This window comes from Hemitrygon akajei, chromosome 5, assembly GCF_048418815.1.
Source record: "Hemitrygon akajei chromosome 5, sHemAka1.3, whole genome shotgun sequence".
NCBI lineage: Eukaryota > Metazoa > Chordata > Chondrichthyes > Myliobatiformes > Dasyatidae > Hemitrygon > Hemitrygon akajei.
The window spans coordinates 196,860,117-196,874,889 of record NC_133128.1 but is presented as its reverse complement, the minus strand read 5'-3'; the positions used below and the strand labels follow the sequence as shown (position 1 = coordinate 196,874,889).

General features: G+C 41.2%; 2 protein-coding genes across 2 annotated transcripts in view; one reads left to right on the top strand and one right to left on the bottom strand.

The window, feature by feature from the left end:
* The window catches only part of ccnt2a (cyclin T2a), a 132,603-nt gene that overhangs the window by 8,434 nt on the left and 109,396 nt on the right, over positions 1-14,773 (bottom strand). The gene's annotated exons all lie outside the window — the stretch shown is intronic.
* Positions 1-14,773, top strand: part of map3k19 (mitogen-activated protein kinase kinase kinase 19) — a 62,587-nt gene that overhangs the window by 20,421 nt on the left and 27,393 nt on the right. Inside the window, exons 3-4 of the mRNA XM_073047606.1 lie at positions 3,020-5,439; positions 11,780-11,932. Of these exons, the coding sequence (XP_072903707.1) occupies positions 3,020-5,439; positions 11,780-11,932 (2,573 nt within the window). The remainder of the gene's footprint in view (positions 1-3,019; positions 5,440-11,779; positions 11,933-14,773) is intronic.

Sequence of the window (14,773 nt, the reverse complement as noted above, 5' to 3'; positions counted from 1 at the left end):
GTGATTGTTATATGGTTATATGGTTAAGGCTGTAGACGGGTGGTTGTAGACGGGTCATATTCTGCATGGAGGTCGGTCACCAGTGGTGTGCCTCAAGGATCTGTTCTGGGACCCTTACTCTTTGTGATTTTTATAAATGACCTTGATGAGGAAATGGAGGGATGGGTTAGTAAGTTTGCTGATGACACTAAGGTTGGAGGTGTTGTGGATAGTGTGGAGGGCTGTCAGAGGTTACAGCGGGACAACGATAGGAACTGGACTGAGAAGTGGTAGATGGAGTTCAACCCAGATAAGTGTGAAGTGGTTCATTTTGGTAGGTCAAATATGATGGCAGAATATAGTATTAATGGTAAGACTCTTGGCAGTGTGGAGGATCAGAGGGATCTTGGGGTCCAAGTCCATAGGACACTCAAAGCAGCTGCACAGGTTGACTCAGTGGTTAAGGAGCCATATGATGGAATTGAATTTAGGAGCCGAGAGGTAATGTTTCAGCTATATAGGACCCTGGTCAGACCCCACTTGGAGTACTGCGCTCAGTTTTGGTCACCTCACTACAGGAAGGATGTAGAAGCCATAGAAAGGATGCAGAGGAGATTTACAAGGATGTTGCCTAGATTGGGGAGCATGTCTTATGAGGATAGGTTGCGTGAACTTGGCCTTTTCTCCCTGGAGCGATGGAGGATGAGAGGTGACTTGATAGAGATGTATAAGATGTTGAGAGGCGTTGTTCGTGTGGATAGTCAAAGGCTTTTACCCAGGGCTGAAATGGTTACCACAAAAGGACACAGGTTTAAGGTGCTCGGGGGTAGGTACAGAGATGTCAGGGGTAAGTTGTTTTACTCAGAGAGTGCTGAGTGCGTGGAATGGGCTGCAGGCAACGGTGGTGGAGGCGGATATGATAGGGTCTTTTAAGAGACTTTTGGATAGGTACATGGAGTTTAGAAAAATAGAGGGCTATGGGTAAGCCAAGTAATTTCTAAGGTAGGGACATGTTCGGCACAACCTTGTGGGCTGAAGGGCCTGTATTGTGCTGTAGGTTTTCTATGTTTTTAAGTCATTGACATACATCGTAAAAAGCAGCGGTCCCAACACCGACCCCTGTGGAACTCCACTGGTAACCAGCAGCCAGCCAGAATAGGATCCGCTTATTCCTACTCTGTTTTCTGCCAGCCAGACAATGCTCCACCCATGCTAGTAACACCACTGTAATTCCATGGGTTCTTATTTTGCTAAGCAGCCTCATATGTGGCACCTTGTCAAAGGCCTTCTGAAAATCCAAGTACATCACGTCTACTGTATCTCCTTTGTCTACCCTGCTTGTAACTTCCTCAAAGAATTGCAGTAGGTTTATCAGGCAGGATTTTCCTTTCAGGAAACCATGCTGGCTTTGGCCTATCTTGTCATGTACCTCCAAGTACTCCGTAATCTCATTCCTAACAATCGATTTCAACAACTTCCCAACCACTGATGTCAGGCTAACAGGTCTATAGATTCCTTTCTGCTGCATCCCACCCTTCTTAAATAGCGGAATAACATTTGCAATTTTCCGGTCATCCAGTACAATGCCAGAATCTATCAATTCTTGAAAGATCATTGTTAACGCCTCCCCAATCTCTTCAGCTACTTCCTTCAGAACCCGAGGGTGCATTCCATCAGGTTCTGGAGATTTATCCACCCCATGGACCCTTAAGCTTCCTGAGCACCTTCTCAGCTGCATATGCTTCACTTCCCTGACACTCTTGATTGTCCAGTTTACTGTAGATGTCTTCCACGGTAAAGACTGATGCAGAGTGCTCATTCAATTCCTCTGCCATATCTGCATCTCTCATTACAATATCTCCAGCGTCATTTTCTATTGGTCCTATATTTACCCGCAACTCTCTTTTACTCTTCATATACTTTAAAAAGCTTTTAGCATCTTCTTTGATATTCGTCACCAGTTTCCTTTCATAATTCATCTTTTCCTTCTGAATGACCTTCTTAGTTTCCTTCTGCAAGTTTTTTTTAAAGCTTCCCAATCCTCTATCTTCCCACTAGCTTTGGCTTCCTTGTATGTCCTCTCTTTTGCGTTTTCTTTGGCTCTGACTTCATTTGTCGACCATGGTAGTATCCTTTTTCCATTTGAAAATTTCTTCTTATTTGGAATATATCTATCTTGCACTTCCCTCATCTATCGCAGAGTTTTACAAGTGCCATCCGTCTTGGAGAGTAACAGAAACAACATCTGAAAGGTATTGTGTGATTCTAAATTTATTCTCTTAAGTTCTGTATGAACTAAGTGTTTAATGATGTTAATTTCAAATGCCAAAATTTTCTCTTCCCCTTTTTGATGCTCTCGTCCATTTCAATTTCATTGGCCAGCAAGTTCATCTGGAGTGTGACTTTTGTCTGGATTTGAGATAAAATGCTTTCCTTGTTCTCAGCAGTATTCCACTCCTTCTCTTTATTTAAAGGACCTCATAAAGATTTATGAAGTAGATCATGTTCTTTTGAAGTTTACCAACTAGTTCATTTTGTGGTACTCCCATCTCAACATAGCATTAAACCTCCCATTGACCTTCAAGGTAAGTGTTGAACACAGAATTAAAATATCCCTTTTGCTCTGGATACAATTTGTAAGTTTACCAGCACCACTAAGAACCCTTTTCAAGACTAGCTACTACTGTTCATGATTTTTCCAGGTTCTGAGAGTCAGTTCTGTTCACTGTAATGTTTCATGATAGGAAAACAGCCTTATGCAACTTACTTAAGTAATGTTAATGGTTCTTTTCTTTTTATTGCAGTTTTTTAAAAGTAGATGCCATAAAATATTGTAAATGAAAGAGAACTTGGTAAAGTATGCCCCCAAAAGATATACATGATGAAAGATTAGCACAATCCAGTGCCAGCTTTGTAAGGTTACCTGTACCACTGGATTTGTTCCAGCAGAGGATGAACAAGTCACTGCTAAACAAAATGAATGTAGTTTCTTTAACATCAGGTTCAAAACAAAACTCCTCTTATTCTTTTACACCACCAGAATCAAGCATATGGACAGAAAGAGGGGATGCATGTTCCTTAGCACAGATTAACAGAAGAAACCATATAAATGAATGCACAAACATCTGTGCATCCAGCAACCAAACCTCCTCCAATCAAGATGAGAACCCTAAGCAAACACTAAGTCACAAACCACTCTGCTTAGACATTCGTCCTGATATATTCACAGACTGTATAGCTGCTGGTACAAAAGTTAAGCATGAACACTGTCTTGTTGAAGAAGTGGCAAAACATTTTTGTGCAATGGATTTCACTTCCAAGACCACACTAGAAGGTAAAGGAGAACTTACACCAGTTGAATTAGATAAATATATATACAAACATGAAGATCTTGATATTGCAAAAACAAACTTAAGAAATGAATTACCAAATGTTAATTGTGACAAAGGTGGCTTTGTATTGGATGTAACTCTATGCAGCAAGCCATCTTTACATGTTGATAAATCATTGTGCAGTGCTGAAAAGAATATGAGTGCCAATGTTCTCAAGTCTGCAATGGTAATTCCAAATGAAAATAAAAGTTTGCAGGTTGAAAACAAAAGCAAATCATCTGCAGATGAGGCTCTTGCATCTGAAAAAGAAATGGAAACAATCGACACTGTATCTCAAGGAGACAGTCTGAGAGAAAACACAATTCCGGGAGGGATTCATCTAAAATTGGTGGAATTTGGACAACGTGAATCTAAAGCAGGAGAGATTGTGAAAACAAAATATTCCTCTTCTGTGAAAGAAGTTAATTTAGCTTTTAGAGATAAAACACCAAAGCACAACTCTGTTGAAATGATCACAATGGCAAAACAAGTGCCCACTAAAACCCTGCAAATTTCAAAACATACTTTAGTAAAAATGGAAGATGCCAGCTTTGATGTGCCTCACAGTGCCAACTCCAGTTTAAACAGTTTATCACGAAAAGGAAGGAAAATGTACAAAGTGAATTACAGCAACTTTGGTTCAGAAAGAATCAAACCTAGTTCCAAATCACTGCAGTACCTCCCCATTTCAAGGAGGAAAGATATGCTTGTGTCTTCATCTGCTTGTTTCCTACATTATAAAAATGCTCCTGTATTCCCTTCACTGGATAATTCTCATCTGCGCCAAATTTCATCAAAAGTACAAGGAGGAATCTTTAATGATAGGTCAACTTCAAAGGAAAAATCTCATTCACATGACAGCAGCAATATAAATATTCTTGATGAATTGCCAATTCAACAGTTTCCAAGATTAAATTCCACAGGTGATTTCTTGGCATTAAAGTACAGTGATATGTTTCAGGAAATAAATCCAATTGATAAAGGACCAGGAATTTATGAAATGTTTAGTAGCCCTTTGTATTGTGCAAAGCGTAAGTCCACAACATTGGGAGCTGTTCATCAAATTGTTCATTCTGTGCCACGGAGAAGAAGACCGACATTTAAGGTTACAAAATCAAATCAAGCAACTGAGAAAAACAATGCAGTGCATAAAAAAAACAAACTGAATTCCAAACAAAAAAAAATTAACAGAAACATGAAAAGAAAGAACAAAAACACAGAAGAAAGTAGATGTTTGTTCATGAGTGATAAAAATCAAGCAAATGTTGGGCTAATTTCTGATCAGTATTGGCATGCAAGAACTTTCAGAAATGAAGTATCATTCCACAACTCAGATGGTCAGGAAATTTCAGATTCCGGCTTCCTATCAAATGGTTCAGTGGCTTCTTATCCATTACCAGGTTATGAAGTTCACCTAGAAGGCCAGTATTTGTCAATTATTAGAGAAGACTCAATTGAACAAGCTGCAGTCAAACCTGTCCTTTCAGAGGGTCATGATAATCCATTCAATAAGTCATCTGCTGTGACTGTTGGAGGAAATCTGTGTGATTATGCAACTGACTACCCTTTGTCATCAACGATCCCAAAAATCAATAATATACAAAACTGCAATACTGATTTATTTGAGTTAGGACTGCATATGAATAAAAAGAATAAAGCTGATGTAAAATCAACCAAAATAAAAGATTCTGTAGGGACCAATATTGCACAAGAGCCTACAGCAGCATTGTCCTATGGAAATAACTGGGACATTGTAGTAAATGAAGCAGAAACTACTGTCTTATGTACTGAAGGCCAGAAAAACATCAGTTCTTATGAAACAAAAGCTGCTTCACATCCAAATTTTAAACAAATAAGTTTTCCAGTTCAATCATTGATTAATACATGGACTGTCGACCAGATGAATCCAGCATTTCTGTTTAAATATGACAGGGAGGACAGCCTGACAGATGGATTGCTTGGTTGTCTGACACCAGCATTATGGTCAGAAGAAAAGAATACTTATGAGAGCACAACACAAATGGCCACACATGTCCAACAAATGGAACACAGTGGTAATAAAGACAATGAGTCTGTAAAACCTTCCCTGGTAAATAACTTTTAAGTTTTTCATGCTGATCTTTAGCACAACATATCAGGAGTAATAAATTAGCTAAATAAAGTAATTACTTAGGAGAGATCATGGATGTATCAGATGGAGTTCACAGTACTTTTCAATGAGAGGGTGAGCAGGCTGAGGTTGTGGTCCATATCCAATGAAGAAATACTGAAATGGCAAAATAGCACAACAATGCTGTCAAGGGAAATCAAAGCTGTGGTAAAAGCAGAAAAGCGGGCATATAACAAAGCAAAAATTAGTGGGAAGACAGAGGATTGGGAAGCTTTTAAAACCCTACAGATAGCAACTATAAGAATCATTAGGAGGGAAAAGGTTAAATATGAAAGCAAGCTAACAAACAATATCAAAATGGATAGTAAAAGCTTTTTCAAGTATGTAAAAAATAAAAGAGAGCTGAGAGTGGATATAGGACTAGAAAACAAAGCTGGAGAAATAATAGTGGGGGCCAAAGAGATGGCAGATGAACTAAATGAGTATTTTGCATCAGGCTTCACTGTGGACGACACTAGCAGAGTGCCAGGTGTTGTAGTGTGTGAAGGAAGAGTAGTGGGTGCAGTTACGATTACAAGTTGGAGCTCAAAAAGCTGGAAGACCTAAGGGTATAAATCATCTGGAGCAGCTGAACTGCACCCTAGGGTTCTGAAAGAGGTAGCAGTTGAGATTGTGGAGGCTCTAGTAATGATCATACAAAAATCATTGGACTCTGGCAGAAGATTGGAAAATTGCAAATGTCACTCCACACTTTAACAAAGAAGGAAGGCAGCAGAAAGGAATTTATAGCCTGATCTCAGTGGTTGGAAAGATGTTGGAGTCAATTATTAAGGATGATTGGACAAAGTCAGCATGGTTTCCTTAAGGGAAAATCTTGCCTGATGAACCTGTTGGAATTCTTTGAGGAGATTACACATAGGATAGATAAAGAGTATGCAGTGAATGTTGTATATTTGGACTTTCAGAAGGCTTTTGACAAGGTGCCACACATGAGGCTGCTTATGAAGTTAAGAGCCCATGGTATTACGGGAAAATTACTAACAGGGTTAGAACATTGGCCGATTGGTAGGAGGCAGCAAGTGTGAGTGAAAGGATCATTTTCTGGTTGGCTGCCAGTGACTAGAGGTGTTCCATAGGGTTGGTGTTGGGACCGCTTCTTTTTAGATGATTTAGATGATGGAATAGATGGCTTTATTGCCAAATTTGCAGGTGATATGAAGATTGGTGGAGGTGGAGGTAGTCTTGAGGAAATGGATAGGCTGCATATGGACAGACAGATTAGGAGAATAGTCAAGAGAGTGGCATATGAAATACAATTTTGGCCATGTATAGGGTTGTAAAGAAAGCTTCTGGCATATTGGCCTTCATGAATCAACATGTTGAGTACAGAAGATGGGAAATTATGTTGAAGTTATATAAGACATTAGTGAGGCCTGGTTTGGAGTATTGCGTGCAGTTTTGGTCACCTACCTGCAGGAAAGATGTAAGCAAGGTTGAAAGAGTGAGAGAAAACTTACAAGGATATCACCAGGTCTCAAGGACTTCAGTTACCAGGAAAGATTAAATAGATTTGGACTGTATTCTTTAGAGTGTAGAAGAGTAAGAGTAGATTTGATAGTTGCACAAAATTATGATTAGAATAGATAGGATAAGTGCAAGCAGACCTTTTCTACTGAGGTTGAGTGTGACTACAATCAGAGGTCATGGATTAAAGGTGAAAGGTGAGAAGTTTAAGGGGAATTTGAGGGGAAACTTCTTCAGTCAAAATGGTGAAAGTGTGGAATGAGCTGCCAGCACAAGTGGTCCATGCAAGCTCAATTTCAATGTTTAAGAGAAGGTTGGATAGGTACATGGATAGTAAAGATATTGCGGGGGGACTATGGGTCTAATGCAGGTTGTTGGAAGTAGGCAGTTTTTAGCATTGGACTAATGGGCTGAATGGCCTGCTTCTGTACTGTAGTTCCCTTCAACGGTTCAAGAAACATAAGGTTGTGCTAGCTGGTGATTTTATCTTTCCACCTATTGACTCGGACTCCCATACTGTACAAAGACTGAATGGGATAGAATTTGTCAAACGTGTTCAGAAAAGTTTTCCCAATCACTGCATGGAAATTCCAACTAGATCTCCTATTATGGAATGAGACAGGGCAGGTGATTAGTTTTTGTAGGGGAACACTTTCAATCTCACGATCATAATGCCATTAGTTTCAAGTAATTATGGGAAAGGATAAGTCTGTATCTCAGGTTGAAAATTTAAATTGGGGAAAATGTGCTAAAACTGGTGCGGGTTCAAAGGGGTTCACTCTCAAACACGAGGAAATCTGCCGATGTTGGAAATCCAAGCCACACACACAAAATGTTGGAGGAACTCAGCAGGCCAAGCAGCATCCATGGAAAAGAGTACAGTTGATATTTCAGGCTGAAACCTTTCAACAGGACTGGAAATGTAAAGTTCAGGAGTCAGGGTAAGAAAGTGGGGGGAGGGGAGGAAGGACCACAAGGTGAGAGGTGAAACCGGGAGGGGGGAGGGCTGAAGTAAAGAGCTGGAAAGTTGATAGGTGATACAGGGTTGGAAAAGGGGGAATCTGATAGGAAAAGACAGAATACCATGGAAGAAAGAAAAGGGGAGGGAGGTGATGGGCACATAAGGAGATAAGATGAGAGAGAAATGGGAATAGAGAATGGTGAAAGGAGGGCATTACCAGAAGTTTGAGAAATCGATGTTCATGCCATCAGTTTGGAGGCTACCCAGAAGAATATGAGGTGTTGTTCCTACAACCTGAGGGTGGCCTCATCGCGACAGTGGCAGAGGCCATGGACTGACATGTGGAATGGCACGTGGAATTAAAATGGGCGCCCACTGGGAGATCCCACTTGTTCTTGTGGATGGAGTATAGGTGCTCGATGAAACAGTCTTCTGATCTGTGTCGGGTCTCACCGATATACAGGAAGCCACACTGGAAGCACTGAACACAGTAGATGGCCCCTACAGACTCACAGGTGAAGTGTCACTTCACCTGGAAGGACTGTTTGGGGCCCTGAATGGTAGTGAAGGAGGAGGTGTAGGGACAGGTGTAACACTTGTTCCGTTTGCAAGGATAAGTGCCAGGAGGGAGATCGGTGGGAAAGGTTGAATGGGCAAGGGAGCAATCCCTCCTGAAAGCAGAAAGTGAGGGGGGGGGGAATTTGCTTGTTGGTGGGATCCCGTTGGAGATAGCAGAAGTGCTGGAAGTGGAGGCTGGTGTGGTGGTAGGTGAGGGTAAGAGGAACCTTAACCTTGGTGGGTGGCAAGAGGATGGGTTGAGGGCAGACCTGCCCGAAATGGAAGCATTGCGGTTGATGGTGGAGGAAGGGAAGCCCAAGCTGTGAGAGTCAGTGGGTTTATAATAGACATCAGTATCTAAGCCATTTCCAGAGATAGAGACAGATTGGGAAAGAGGAGGGTGTGTCAAAAATGGACTAGGCAAATTTGAGGGCAGGGTGGAAATTGGAGGCAAAGTTGATGAAGTCGATGAGCTCTTCATGGTTGCAGGAAGCAGCACCAACGCAGTCTTTGATGTGGTGTAGGAAAATTTGGGGAGTGATACCAGTGAAGGCTTGGAACATAGACTGTTCCACGTAGCCAACAAACAGGCAGGCATAGCTAGGTTCAAAGGAGGTTCACAAAAATGATTCCAGGATTGAATGGTTTATCATATAAAGAGCGTTTGAAAGCTCTAGGCCTTTATTCACTAGAATTCAGAAGAATGAGAGGTAACCTCATTAAAACCTATCAAATGGTGCAAGGCGTTGATAGACTGGATGTGGAGAGGATGATTCCTCTGGTGGGAGAGTCTAAGACTAAATGAAACAGCCTCAGAATAGAGGCTATCCTTTTAGAATGGAGATAAGAAAGCCATTTCTTTAGCCAGAGAGTGGTGAATCTGTGGAATTCTTTGCCATAGGCAGCTGTGGAGACCAAACCTTTATTTATATCTAAGCCAAAGGTTGATAGGTTCTTGATTGGTCAGGGCATAAAGGGATATGGGGAAAAGGCAGGAGATTGGGGCTGAGAGGAAACTTGGATCAGCCTTGATGAAATGGCAGAGCAGACTCACTGGGCCAAATGTTTAATTCTGCTCCTATATCCTATGGATTTATGGTCTAAATGCCAATTTTGATAAGTGTCAGGAAGGATCTGGCAAGTATGGATTGAGGCCGCCTGAAGAAGCATCTTGGCCTGAAACATCGACTCTTTGTTAATTTCCATGGATGTTTCCGGACCTACAGCATTCTTCCTGCACTTTGTGTATGTTACTTTGGATTGGGACAAATTGTTTTGAGGCAAAGGCATACTTGGTTGGTGGGAGGCCTTCAAAAGTGAAATTTTGAGAGTGCATAGTTTTGTGTGTTCCTGTTAGAATAAAAGGCAAGGATAGCAGGTTTAGGGTATCTTGGTTTACACTTAAGGAAATTGGGAGGGCTAAAAGAAGGCATGAGGTTGCTCTAGCAGACAAGGTGAAGGAGAATCCCAAGGGCTTCTACAGATATATTAAGAGCAAAACGATAGCAAAGAACAACATTGATCAAAATAGTAATCTACGCATGGAACCAAAAGAGATGGGGGAAGTTGAAATGAATTTACTCAGGAGATGGACACAGTCTATAGAAGTGAGGCAAAGCAGCAGGGATGTCATGGACCCAATACAAATAACAGAAGAGGAGGATTGCTATCTTGGAGCAAATTATGGTAGTTAAATTCCAAGGGCCGGACATAGTGTTCCCTCAGACTCTGTGGGAAGCTGGTGCAGAAATTGCTGGAGCCCAGCAGAGATACTTAAATCATTCTTGGCTACAGGTAAGGTGCCACAGGATTGGAGGAGAGCCAATGTTGTTCCTCCATTTAAGAAAGGCTCTAAATATGAACAAGGAATTTATAGGCTGGTGAACCTGACAGCAGTGGGAACATTATTGGAAAGTTTTCTAAGAATCCAGATATATAAGCATTTGGATAGACAGGGACTGATTAGAGATAGTTAATTTGGCTTAGTGGGTGGTAAGTAATGTCTAACTAATCTTATAGAGTTTTCGAGGAAGTTACCCAGGAAAGTTGATGAGGGCAAGGCAGTGAGTGGTGTCTTCATGGATTTTAGCAAGGCCTTTCTTTGATAAGGTCCCGGATGAGATGTCAGCGAAGAAGGTTCAGTTGCTTGGCATTCAAGGTGAGGTAAAAAATTGGATTAGGTATTGCTGTCATGGAGGAAATGAGAGAGTGGTAATAGCTGGTTGCTTCTCTGACTGGAGGCCTTTGACTAGTGACGTGCTGCAGGGATCGGTGCTGGGTCAGTTGTCGGTTGTCATTTATATCAACGATCTGAATGACAATGTGGTTAACTGGATTAGCAAATTAGCAGATGACACCAGATGGGGGTGAAGTGGACAGTGCAGAAGACTATCAAAACTAGCAGCAGGGTCTGGACCAGCTAGAAAAAAAAAAACTGGCAAATGGAATTCAGTGCACAAAAGTGTGAGATGTTGCACTTTGGGAGGACCAGGCAGGGTCGGTCTTACACGGTGAGCAGTCAGGCACTGAGGAGTGTGGTAGAACAGGGGATCTAGGAATACAGGTCCATGATTCCTTTAAAGTGGCATCCGGATAAGAAAGCTTTTGGCACATTGGCCTTCATAAATCAATGTATTGAGTACAGGGATTGGGATATCAAACAAGAGAAAATCTGCAGATGGTGGAAATCAAAGTTTCATGTTATGTTGTGTTGGAATGGTATAAGATGGTGAGGCCTAATTTGGAGTATTGTATGCAATTTTGGTCACCTACCTTCAGGAAAGATATCAATAATATCGAAAGAGTGCAAAGAAAATTTACAAGGATGTTACTGGGACCGGAGGGCCTGAGTTATAGGGAAAGGTTGAATAGGTTAGGACTTTATTCCCTAGAATGTTGGGGAGTGAGGGAAGATTTGATAGAAGTTATACACAATCATGAGGGGTATAGAGAGGGTAAGTGCAAGCAGGCTGTTCCCACTGAGATTGGGGAGACTACAGCTAGAGGTCATGGGTTAACAGTGAAAGGTGAAATGTTTAAGGGGAACATGAGGGTGGTTAGAATGTGGAATGAGCTGCCAGTGGAAGTTGTGGATGTGGGTTCAATTTGAACATTTAAGAGAAGTTTATATAGATACATGAATGGGAAGGGTATGGAGGCCTATCGTCCTGGTGTAGTAGGCAGTTCAAATCGTTTGGCATGGACTAGATGGGCCAAAGGGCTTGTTGCTGTGTTATAGTGTTCTATGACTTTAACATGAATATTTTCTTTTAACAGAGTGCTGAATATACAGTTACAAAACTATTGAAAACTTCCAGTAGACCTAACAGTTCACTCTGCAATAGCATGAAGTCTGAATGTAGTTCCAGTGGTGAGGATGTCATTATATGGACTAAAGGCAATATAATGGGGAAAGGAGCCTATGGTACAGTAAGTATCTTAACATATCTACTGAAAAAGATCAATTTCCAACAGTTAGGTAAATTATATTGAACATAGAAAACAGTAAAGTACAGGCCATTTAGCCCATGATGTTATACCGATTCTTTAACCTACTCCAAGATCAATTATACCTCACACATAGCCCTCCATTTCTCTTTCATCTGTGTGATATTGTTTTCCTTCTTCTGTTATAAATTAAAATATTGCTTCAAGCTACCTCTTTGATGATCAGGTTTCCAGTATTTTGTATGATAACCCCAAATAGAACCATAGAACATTACAGCACAGAAACAGGCCTTTTGGCCCTTCTTGGCTGTGCTGAACCATTTTTCTGCCTAGTCCCTGCTGACCTGCACCTGGACCATATCCCTCCATACACCTTTCATCCATGTACCTGTCCAAGTTTTTCTTAAATGTTAAAAGTGAGCCCTCATTCACCACTTCAACTGGCAGCTCATTCCACACTCCCACTACTCTGTGTGAAGAAGCTCCCCTTAATGTTCCCTTTAAGCTTTTCCCTTTTCACCCTTAACCCATGTCCTCTACTATTTTTCTCCCCCTAGCCTCAGTGGAAAAAGCCTGCTTGCATTCACTCTATCTATACCCATCATAATTTTATACACCTCTATCAAATCACCCCTCATTCTTCTACGCTCCAGGGAATAAAGTCCTAACCTATTCAACCTTTCTCTGTAACTCAGTTTCTCAAGTCCCGGCAATGTCCTTGTAAACCTTCTCTGCACTCTTTCAACCTTATTAATATCCTTCCTGTAATTAGGTGACCAAAACTGCACACAATACTCCAAATTTGGCCCCGCCAATATCTTATACAACCTCACCATAACATTCCAACTCTTATACTCAGTACTTGGATTTATAAAGGCCAATGTACCAAAAGCTCTCTTTACGACTCTATCTACCTGTGACACCACTTTTAGGGAATAATGTATCTGTATTCCCAGATCCCTCCTTTCTGCTGCACTCCTCAGTGCCCTACCATTTACCTTGTATGTTCTACTTTGGTTTGTCCTTCCAAAGAGCAATACCTCACACTTGTCTGCATTAAGCTCCATCTGCCATTTTTCCAAATGGCCCAAATCCCTCTGCAACCTTTGAAAACCTTCCTCACTGTCCACTACACCTCCAATCTTTGTATCATCAGCAAATTTGCTGATCCAATTTACCACATTATCATCCAGATCATTGATATAGATGACAAATAACAATGGACCCAGTACTGATCCCTGTGGCACACCACTAATCACAGGCCTCCACTCAGAGAAGCAATCCTCCACTACCACTCTCTGGCTTCTCCCATTGAGCTAATGTCTAATCCAATTTACTACCTCACCATGTATACCGAGCGACTGAATCTTCCTAACTAACCTCCCATTCGGGACCTTGTCAAAGGCCTTACTGAAGTCCATGTAGCCAACATTCACTGCCTTCCCTTCATCCACTTACCTGGTAATCTCCTCGAAAAACACTAATAGATTGTTAAACATGACCTACCATGCACAAAGCCACGTTGACTCTCCCTAATAAGTCACTATCTATCCAAATACTTGTAGATCCTATCTCTTAGTACTCCTTCCAATAATTTACCTACTACTGACATCAAACTTACCAGCCAATAATTTCCCAGATTACTTTTAGAACCTTTTTTAAACAATGGAACAACATGAGCTATCCTCCAATCCTCTGGCACCTCACCTGTGGATACCAACATTTCAAATATATCTGCCAAGGCCCCTGCAATTTCAACACTAGTCTCCTTCAAGGTCCGAGGGAATACTCTGTCAGGTCCTGTGGATTTGTCTACTCTTATTTGCCTCAAAACAGCAAGCACCTCCTCCTCTTCAATCTGTATAGGTTCCACGACCTCACTACTTGTTTGCCTTATTTCCATTGACTCCTACCAGTTTCCTTAGTAAATACAGATGCCAAACAAAAACATTTAAGATCTTCCCCATTTCTTTTGGTTCCATACATAGCCAACCACTCTGATCTTCAAGAAGATCAATTTTATCCCTTACTATCCTTTTGCTCTTAATATATCTGTAGAAGCTCTTAGGATTATCCTTCACCTTAACTACAAAAGCAATCTCATGTCTTCTTTTAGCCCTCCTGATTTCTTTCTTAAGTATTTTCTTGCACTTTTTATACTCCTCAAACACCTTATTTGCTCCTTGTTACCTATACCTGTCATACTTCTCTCTCTTCTTCTTTATCAGATTTCCAATATCCCTCAAAAACCAAGGTTCCTGTGGCAGCTGCAATTACCAGCCGCACCATCAACCAGGTATATTAAGTGTCCTGTAGCTGACCATCCTCCTGATAATCTGGCAAATGACTGAGCTTCTTCTTCTTCTTCCTCCTCTTCTTCTTCTATTTCCAGCGGTCTAGACACATCTATGTATATTACTGCCCTCCACAGGATGTACAATTAGTCAAGTCAAGTCAACTTTTATTGTCATTTCGACCATAACTGCTGGTACAGTGCATAGTAAAAATGAGACAACGTTTTTCAGGACCATGATGTTACATGACACAGTACAAAAACTAGACTGAACTATGTAAAAAAACAACACAGAGAAAGCTAAACTAGACCACAGACCTACACTGGACTGCATTAAGTGCACAAAACAGTGCAGGCATTACAATAAATAGGACAATAGGGCAAGGTTTCAGTCCAGGCTCTGGGTATTGAGGAGTCTGATAGCTTGGGGGAAGAAACTGTTACATAGTCTGGTCGTGAGAGCCTGAATGCTTTGGAGCCTTTTCCCAGACGGCAGGAGGGAGAAGAGATTGTATGAGGGATGCATGGGG